This window comes from Tamandua tetradactyla, chromosome 20 (genome assembly GCF_023851605.1).
Source record: "Tamandua tetradactyla isolate mTamTet1 chromosome 20, mTamTet1.pri, whole genome shotgun sequence".
NCBI classification, from domain to species: Eukaryota; Metazoa; Chordata; class Mammalia; order Pilosa; family Myrmecophagidae; genus Tamandua; species Tamandua tetradactyla.
In genome coordinates, this window is record NC_135346.1 from 20,874,838 (window position 1) to 20,884,937 (window position 10,100).

Below are 10,100 nucleotides of genomic sequence, written 5' to 3' on the forward strand. Positions count from 1 at the left end.
CACTCAATTAGTGACACAAAATTTATACCTCAGTAGTACAAAGGTGGACCTATTCTCCAAAGATTATAAAAGTATGCAGAGGAGCTGAAAAAGTAATATAAAACTTCGTTTATAGTAGAGTATGGATTTCTGGAATGATACTTACGGATTGGAGCCACATGATGTCGCTCTCTACCGTTAAATAGATCAGACAGAGGAAAGAATAAAAAAAATCTTTCCTATTCTTACTGGAAGAAGCTGCATACATCATCTAAACGCTGAAAAATGGATGGCGGCGGCTCTGGTTTTTCAAAAGTCTGAAGATTTCTCTAGTCTTTGAGACCAGATACCTTAAACAGGACAAAAGTCTGAGTGTTTGAGATGGGGTTCTCCAGGGGAAGCTGCCCAGAAGCCCGGTGTCTGCTGCTCTCGCTTCTGCTCCTCGCAGCCTGGGAGGCGGGGAGCGGCCAGGTTCACTACTCGGTCCCCGAGGAGGCCAAACACGGCACCTTCGTGGGCCGCATCGCGCAGGACCTGGGGCTGGAGCTGGCCGAGCTGGTGCCGCGCCTGTTCCGGGTGGCGTCCAAAGGCCGCGCGGACCTTCTGGAGGTAAATCTGCAGAACGGCATTTTGTTTGTGAATGCTCGGATCGACCGCGAGGAGCTGTGCGGGCGGAGCGCGGAGTGCAGCATCCACCTGGAGGTGATCGTGGACAGGCCGCTGCAGGTGTTCCATGTGGAGGTGGAGGTGAAGGACATCAACGACAACCCGCCGGTGTTCTCCTCCACACAAAAGAATCTGTTTATCGCTGAATCCAGGCCGCCTGACTCGCGGTTTCCTCTAGAGGGCGCCTCGGACGCAGATATTGGGCCCAATGCTATGCTGACTTACAGACTGAGCCCCAATGATTATTTTTCTCTGGAAAAATCAATCGTTGACGAGAGGATAAAACGTCTTGGACTCATATTAAGGAAACCACTAGATAGGGAAGAAGCTCCAGAGCTTTTTTTAGTGCTCATGGCCACTGATGGAGGCAAACCCGAGCTGACTGGCACCGTTCAATTATTTATCACAGTGATGGACGCTAATGACAACGCCCCAGCTTTCGACAGAACACTCTATACGGTGAAATTAGCAGAAAATGTTTCTAACGGAACGTTGGTAATTAAGCTTAACGCCTCGGATTTAGACGAGGGCTTGAATGCGGACATTATTTATTCATTTTCAACTGATATTTCACCAAATGTGAAATCCAAGTTCCACATAGATCCTATTACTGGAGAAATTATGGTTAAAGGATATATCGATTTTGAAGAGAGCAAATCCTATGAAATTCCTGTAGAGGGCATTGATAAGGGGCAGCCCCCACTCTCCGGCCACTGTACAGTTATAGTGGAAGTTGTAGATACCAACGATAATGTCCCAGATTTGGAATTCAAGTCTCTATCGCTTCCAGTAAGAGAGGACGCTCCACTGGGCACCGTGATCGCCCTGATCAGCGTGTCCGACCGCGACTCCGGGGCAAATGGCCAAGTAACATGCACCCTGATGCCCCATGTCCCCTTCAAGCTGGTGTCCACCTTCAAGAATTACTATTCGCTGGTGCTGGACAGCGCCCTGGACCGCGAGAGCGTGTCGGCCTATGCGCTGGTGGTGACAGCGCGGGACGGGGGCTCGCCGCCTTTGTCGGCCTCGGCCAGCGTGTCGGTGGAGGTGGCCGACGTGAACGACAACGCGCCGGCCTTCGCGCAGCCCGAGTACACGGTGTTCGTCAAGGAGAACAACGCGCCGGGCTGCCACATCTTCACGGTGTCGGCGCGCGACACAGACGCGCAGGAGAACGCGCTGGTGTCCTACTCGCTGGTGGAGCGGCGGCTGGGCGAGCGCGCTGTGTCGAGCTACGTGTCGGTGCACGCGGAGAGCGGCAAGGTGTACGCGCTGCAGCCGCTGGACCACGAGGAGCTGGAGCTGCTGCAGTTCCAGGTGAGCGCGCGCGACGCGGGCTTTCCGCCTCTGGGCAGCAACGTGACGCTGCAGGTGTTCGTGCTGGACGAGAACGACAACGCGCCGGCGCTGCTGCCGCCTCGCGCGGGCGGCGTGGGCGGCGCGCTGAGCGAGCTGGTGCCGCGGTCGGTGGGCGCGGGCCACGTGGTGGCGAAGGTGCGTGCGGTGGACGCCGACTCGGGCTACAACGCGTGGCTGTCGTACGAGCTGCAGCCGGCGGCGGGCGGAGCGCGCAGCCCGTTCCGCGTGGGGCTGTACACGGGCGAGGTGAGCACGACGCGCGCCCTGGACGAGGCGGACGCGCCGCGCCAGCGCCTGCTGGTGCTGGTGAAGGACCACGGCGAGCCGGCGCTGACGGCCACGGCCACCGTGCTGCTGTCGCTGGTGGAGAGCGGCCAGGCGCTGAAGGCGTCGTCGCGGGCGTCGGCGGGCGTGGCGGGAGCCGAGGCGGCGCTGGTGGACGTGAACGTGTACCTGATCGTCGCCATCTGCGCCGTGTCCAGCCTGCTGGTGCTCACGCTGCTGCTGTACACGGCGCTGCGGTGCTCGGCCGTGCCCACGGAGGGCGCGTGCGGGCCGGGGAAGCCCACGCTGGTGTGCTCCAGCGCTGTGGGGAGCTGGTCGTACTCGCAGCAGAGGCGGCAGAGGGTGTGCTCTGGGGAGGGGCCGCCCAAGACCGACCTCATGGCCTTCAGCCCCAGTGTACCTGACTCTCGGGACAAAGACGATCAGCAGCACCTTAGTGGGGATTCCCTTTCAAAGGTTAGTTTACAAGTACGCTTTTAATTTTGTTTTAATATTTAAAGTAAATATTATTTACTTTAAAAGTATAAGTACGCTTTTAATAATTTTAATATTGTTTTACTATTTTAAACAATAATCTATATTTTCATTTCTTCTACCACTTCTAATTTTTTCTCGAGTCAAAATTCTCTGGGTTAAATTTCTTTGCTTCTACTATAAACCGTTTTAACTAAAATATTTTAGAATTAAAGGACACAAAGGTAATATATATATTGTTTTATTTTATTCTTCATTATTCAGTGCATATTCATATGCCTTACTTTCAATTACATTTCAGTAGTAATCAACTTTTTAGAAAACATATTGTTATTGACCTATAGTACATATAAAAACGTGCACAGGCGGGCCGCGGTGGCTCAGCGGGCAAGAGTGCTTGCCTGCCATGCCGGAGGACCCCGGTTCGATTCCCGGCCCCAGCCCATGTAAAAAACAAACAAACAAACAAACAAAATATAATAAAATAAGAAAATGTTTAAAGATGTTTCCCTTTCTTCCTCCCTTCCTTCCTTCCATCCTTCCTTCCTTCTCTGTCTTTCTTTCTTTAAAAAAAAAAAAAAAAAAAAAACGTGCACAGGCAGAACAATATAGCTGAATCGGTTTTCTTAAAGTGAATAACTTTTACTTCCATCCCAGAAGCCATCTTTCAAATCACTTTCCATTTTTTCCCACAGTGTAGCCATACTTTGATTTTTATAACTGCGATTAATTTTAATCTGCTTCCTGAACTTTTATCTAAATGGAATAGCTTGAATGGTTACAAACTGCTTTTATTTGTTATCCCTAGTTTTATCACTCATCATTCTTTAAGAAATCATCCATATTATTATACATAGCTGCTGTCTGTTTTATTTTCTTTTTAGAATATTATTTTATGATTCCTTTTTGAGTTATTTGTTCTACTGTTGAGGATTTTGCTTGGCGTCTGGTTACGTCTATTTCAAATAATACTTCCAAAAATATTTTAATATATTACTTTCATTGCCCATATAGGAATGGGGCTAGTGCATTACAGAATATCTGCACATCTTCGTCTTTAGTAGATAATGCAGAAAAATTTTCCAAAGTGGTTTTACCTGTTTACACTCCCATCATCAGTAAGTGAGAGTTCCCATTGCCTCTCATCATCTCCAAAACTTGGCATTGTCAGATTATTTTCATGGTGGTCACATTGCTGGGAGTGTTTCTTATTCTACTTTTGGCTTCATTTCATTTTTCCTGAATTACAAATTATATTAAGCAACTTTCTATATGAGCATTCATGTATTTTGCAATAGTTCTTCAAATCTCCTGCCTATTTTTCTATTATTTTGTGTTTTGTTGCTTTTTAAAAACTTATATTCTAGACATAACCCCTTTCTTGACTGTATATACTTCTACTTCATAGCTTGTCTTTTCATTTTCTGAGTTGTGTTGTTCATTTTCTAAGTTGTGTCGCTTGATGAAGTGTTAATTTTACTATGTTCTTTTGATCAATCTCCTTCTTCATTCTACGTTATGAAGGTAATAGCCCTTGGTATCTTTTGTTTCATTGTTCACATTAAATCTACATTTCATTAGGAAATTTTTGTCATTGTTGTCAGGAAGGGGTCAAGATTCACCACCACTTCCCTCCCATGGATATCCAACTGAACTGAGGTCATTTAATAAAAATGATATACACTTTTTTTTTAACAAAACAATTGTCCATATATAACATGGTCTATGCCTGAATTTTTATTATAATCGATTTGACTTCTTTTTGATTTTTCCATTAATAACACATGGGCTTTTCATTTTCACATTAATTTTACATAAATTCCCTGAAAACAACCTGGTAAATATTTTTATTTAGATTGCATTAAATCTACTGATAAGTGCGAAATGTGTTGTCATCTTTCCAATAATGAGTCAAACAATTCATGCGTATGGTCTGTTTATCTAGATAATCTAGAATTTCTCTTAATGATATTTTATTGTTTTTTCATTAGAAGTCCCACATTTTTATTAGATTTATTCTTATCTATTTTCCATTTGTTATTATTACAAATATAGGTGTTTTTTTTATTAATTAAAAAAATTAACTAACACAACATTTAGAAATCATTCCATTCTACATATGCAATCAGTAATTCTTAATATCATCACATAGGTGTATGATCATCATTTCTTAGTACAATATGCATCGATTTAGAGAAAGAAATAGCAAGACAACAGAAAAAGAAATAAAATGATAATATAGACAGAAAATAAAAATAAAAATAAAACGTACAAAAATATATAAGAAAAAAAAACTATAGCTCAGATGCAGCTTCATTCAGTGTTTTAACATAATTACATTACAATTAGGTAGTATTGTGCTGACCTTTTTTTTTTTTAAATCATACCATTCTACATATGCAATCAGTAATTCTTAACATCATCACATAGATGCATGATCATCGTTTCTTAGTACATTTGCATTGGTTTAGAAGAACTAGCAATATAACCGAAAAAGATATAGAATGTTAATATAGAGAAAAAAAATAAAAGTAATAATAGTAAGAACAAAACAAAACAAAACAAAACAAAAACCTATAGCTCGGATGCAACTTCATTCAGTGTTTTAACATGATTACTTTACAATTAGGTATTATTGTGCTGTCCATTTTTGAGTTTTTGTATCTAGTCCTATTGCACAGTCTGTATCCCATCAGCTCCAATTACCCATTATCTTACCCTGTTTCTAACTCCTGCTGAACTCTGTTACCAATGACATATTCCAAGTTTATTCTCGAGTGTCGATTCACATCATTGGGACCATACAGTATTTGTCCTTTAGTTTTTGGCTAGACTCACTCAGCATAATGTTCTCTAGGTCCATCCATGTTATTACATGCTTCGTAAGTTTATCCTGTCTTAAAGCTGCATAGTATTCCATCGTATGTATATACCACAGTTTGTTTAGCCACTCTTCTGTTGATGGAGATTTCGGCTGTTTCCATCTCTTTGCAATTGTAAATAACGCTGCTATAAACATTGGTGTGCAAATGTCCGTTTGTGTCTTTGCCCTTAAGTCCTTTGAGTAGGTTCCCAGCAATGGTATTGCTGGGTCGTATGGCAATTCTATATTCAGCTTTTTGAGGAACCGCCAAACTGCCTTCCACAGTGGTTGCACCATTTGACATTCCCACCAACAGTGGATAAGTGTGCCTCTTTCACCGCATCCTCTCCAGCACTTGTCATTTTCTGTTTTGTTGATAATGGCCATTCTGGTGGGTGTGAGATGATATCTCATTGTGGTTTTGATTTGCATTTCTCTAATGGCCAGGGACATTGAGCATCTCTTCATGTGCCTTTTGGCCATTTGTATTTCCTCCTCTGAGAGGTGTCTATTCAAGTCTTTTTCCCATTTTGTAATTGGGTTGGCTGTCTTTTTGTTGTTGAGTTGAACAATCTCATTATAAATTCTGGATACTAGACCTTTATCTGATATGTCGTTTCCAAATATTGATTCCCATTGTGTAGGCTGTCTTTCTACTTTCTTGATGAAGTTCTTTGATGCACAAAAGTGTTTAATTTTGAGGAGTTCCCATTTATTTATTTCCTTCTTCAGTGCTCTTGCTTTAGGTGTAAGGTCCATAAAACCGCCTCCAATTGTAAGATTCATAAGATATCTCCCTACATTTTCCTCTAACTGTTTTATGGTCTTAGACCTAATGTTTAGATCTTTGATCCATTTTGAGTTAACTTTTGTATAAGGTGTGAGATGCGGGTCTTCTTTCATTCTTTTACATATGGATATCCAGTTCTCACAAATATAGGTTTTAAATTTTTAAGTTTTCTAACTGTTTGATAAAGGTACATATGAATATGCTTTGTATTTTTGTATTGATAAAGTAGCTAAAAATCACCCATTCTTATTAATTTATCACTTTATTCTAATAATTTATCTATAGGTGCTTTATATTTTTCTATGTAAACAATTAGGCTGTCAGCAAATCATGACAATTTTATTTCTTCCCTTCCAATTCTTATACCTTTTATAGCTTTTGTGTAGCTTATGGAACTGGGTAGGACCAGTAGTATTATATTAAATATAATGGGTGAGAGTGAGTATTGTTGCTCATTCATGAAGTAAAAAGGAAGTAAAAAGGAAAGTTTTCAATACTATACCATTAATTAGAAATTTTAATTTAGTTTTTTATAAAAGATTCTTAGAAGTTAGAAAATCCATCTTTCATTTTTGTCTTCTTTCAGATTAATATATTTTAACTATTTCAGATTCTCTTCCCTTTATTTTTTAGTTATACATTCTTATGCTAATTATTTTATATATTTCCTAGTGATTACAACAAGCATGCTTGATTTCTTAAAATCTAAATTTACTTAATACTTCTGCCACTTCCAGGCAGTGCCAGGACCTGAGCAATAATTCCGTTTAACTCTTCTTCCCCATACTTTTATTCATGGTATGCCTTTCAATTATCCACATTTTCTAAATTCACACTGTTAACTATCACTTAATTCTAATAATTTATCTATAGGTGCTTTATATTTTTCGATATAAAAAATTAGGCTGTCAGCAAATTGTGACAATTTCATTTCTTCCCTTCCAATTCTTATACATTTTATATCTTTTGTGTAGCTTATTAATTCATTATATGAATTAATGTATAGTTAACATTTATATTTGTGATTCTTTCTGGGATCATTTTCTTTCTGAAAAAATTCCTTAATATTTAGTAGAGTGTGTGTCTGCTGGTCAAGTATTCTCTATGTTTTTGTATGTCTGGAATGTCTTTATTTCACCATCATGCTTGTGAAATAGTTTTGCTGGGTATCAAATTGTGGGTTGGAAGTTTTCTTCCACCATCCCCATCCCAACACTTTCAAGATGACATTTCCTAGTCTTCTTCTGAGAATATGGCTTTCAAGTTTATTATTTAAAGTAGTGTCTTTTTTCTTCCTATGGCTTCTTTAAAATTTTTCCTTTATTTTTTATTTTCAATAGCTTTACTATTTTATGACTTGTTTTGGTTTTGGTTTTCTTTGTTTTTAGCTTTCTTGTAGTTTTTAAAGCTTCCTGAATCAGTCAGTGGGTTGATGTCTTTTATCAGCTTTGGAAAAATTTCAGCAGTCTGTCGTCAAATATTGCTTCTGCTTCATTTCTTCTTTTTTTCTTCTGTGACAAAAATATGTATTTGTGATCTTTTCATCACTTCCATTATGCATTTTATGCTCCTTTCTGTTACTCCAGTCATTTTTGCTCATTGTTATATACTGCATACTTTATTCTGACAAATCTGCTTCAGTAATTTTCTCTCAATCCAATCTACTCTAAAATCATCAATTGAATTCTTCAATTATGACATTTTTCAGTTTTAGAATTTTAATCTTCTTAATATATTTCAGTTTTTTTGGTGAAATTCTCTATTATGTATTTAATTCAATACATAATCAGTTATTTGTGATCTGTCCCATCACTATAACTGGATCATCTGTGTGACTCTTTCTCATGTTTACTTGTTGATCCTAATCTTGCCTGGTATGCCTGATAATGTTGTATTCAGTTCTGGATATTTACAGTAAAAACTATAGTTGTTCTAGTGATGTCATATTCCCCCAGAGAAGGATAAGGAACTTTTAAATATCCGCTTGTTATGTATGTAAGGCATTTGTCTAAATGCTTAACTTGAAATAAGCATTTTGTCTTTTTAAAATGTACAATGCTGTCATTACAGATTTTCTGAACATTTTATTTTTGTCTCTCCTATCCACCACCCCAGTTCTATTTTGTAGGCTCACATAAAGTAAAATAAGTTAGTGGAATATGGATTTTGGACTTTATTTTAAACCTGTTTCCTTTTTCTCCTTCACTGAATAATGACAACCAAGTTTATTGAAGTTTATGGCTCTTTAATTCTCCCGCTTCTTTTTATCTACCCTGGACTCTAGTCAGTACTACAAGAAATTTTCACTCAACTCAACTGAACTGGGAATTAAAAGCTGAATATGACCTGAGAGATCATCATTTGGCATTAAAAACGTGCCTGATGTCACATGCATATTAATGTCAAGACACAGAAAAGACCCCAGAGTTGTTGGACTTACCTCTGTTGTTCCTTTCCACTGCTAAGTGAACTCATTTAGCGATTTGTTTGTAAAAGCAATACTTAATTTAGGTTCTTGTACTTCCTTAGGGAACCTTAAAATTACCCTTGTATCCTGCTCCCCAAATGGACATATAATTTGAATATTTTAGCACAACCTTTGGTAGGGCAGTTCTACCTTCTGTGAATCATTACATAAGTAAGGTTAAAATGTGTATCATATGCAAACAGGGTGCTTTCATAGCAGAAAAAATTACTTTTCACACAATTAACTCTTTGGTCAAACATCACCGCTGCATAGATTGTTTATAAATATTGATATAATTGCTTCAACTTTACATTATAGTTCTCAGCAGTGTGTTAGACCTATATAGTTTACCATAGATAAGCAGACAGAAATATATCTTATTATAATTTTTACTCTGGAATTAGTAGGAAATGAAGCATACCTAGACTCATTCTAAGTTTTCTACTGTTAGTGTTTCCAGAAATGCTATACTGTTAATGTTTTCCCAGTTAATGCTTCCCAGAAAATTAAAACAAAACATTACATAGTCTTCTCAATCTAAATAACTTTCAAGGAATTAGTTTTAGTTATATGATGGGGCTTAAAATATGACAGAAATATATGGAGAACTAGCAACTGATAAGAGTAATCTGTAGCATTTTATTGAAATGATGGTTTGGAAAAATAATTTTTCTCTACTTACTGTGTCTTCCATGGAATTCAGATTAGAGAGTCTATATATGTTTTATGAAAATGTTAATCTAAGAACTCTGAGTTCTATTCTGTGTCGTGACTTTAATATGCATGTAACCTCATTTTGTGAAATGCTTTTTACTGTCGAACACTGAAAAACAAGTCCAAGTGATAATTTAAAAGTAAATATAATCTAATAGATGTGAAGACAAGTCACAATGTCAAGAGTCTCATTTTATCCTAAAGTACCCCAAAAGTTAGGTGAAAGAAAATTTCCAAATTGAGAAGAGCATGTGAGCTGACACTATTGATGGCATTTTCTCTATTGAGTTTATCTTTTAAGTAGTTAATATTTACTCAACATATTCTGTATATTACCATGCATAAATTGTTAATACCACAATGTCATTTTGCTTTTAAATACCTAATACTTAATTTTTTTTAAAAAGATGTCTTCATATCTTTCATAGGACTTTCTGCTGTCATTAATACCATAGCCTTGTATTTCACATTGATTGGTGTTCTACAGTAGAAGGTGGCTCAAC

At 38.6% G+C, this 10,100-nt stretch overlaps 1 protein-coding gene across 1 annotated transcript; it reads left to right on the top strand.

The window, feature by feature from the left end:
- Positions 1-345: 345 nt before the first annotated feature.
- On the top strand, positions 346-2,769 carry LOC143664287 (protocadherin alpha-4-like). Its single transcript, XM_077137964.1, has one exon. It carries the CDS (start codon positions 361-363, stop codon positions 2,767-2,769), a length of 2,409 nt encoding a protein of 802 aa, XP_076994079.1. The 5' UTR covers positions 346-360.
- The last annotated feature ends 7,331 nt before the right edge of the window (positions 2,770-10,100 follow it).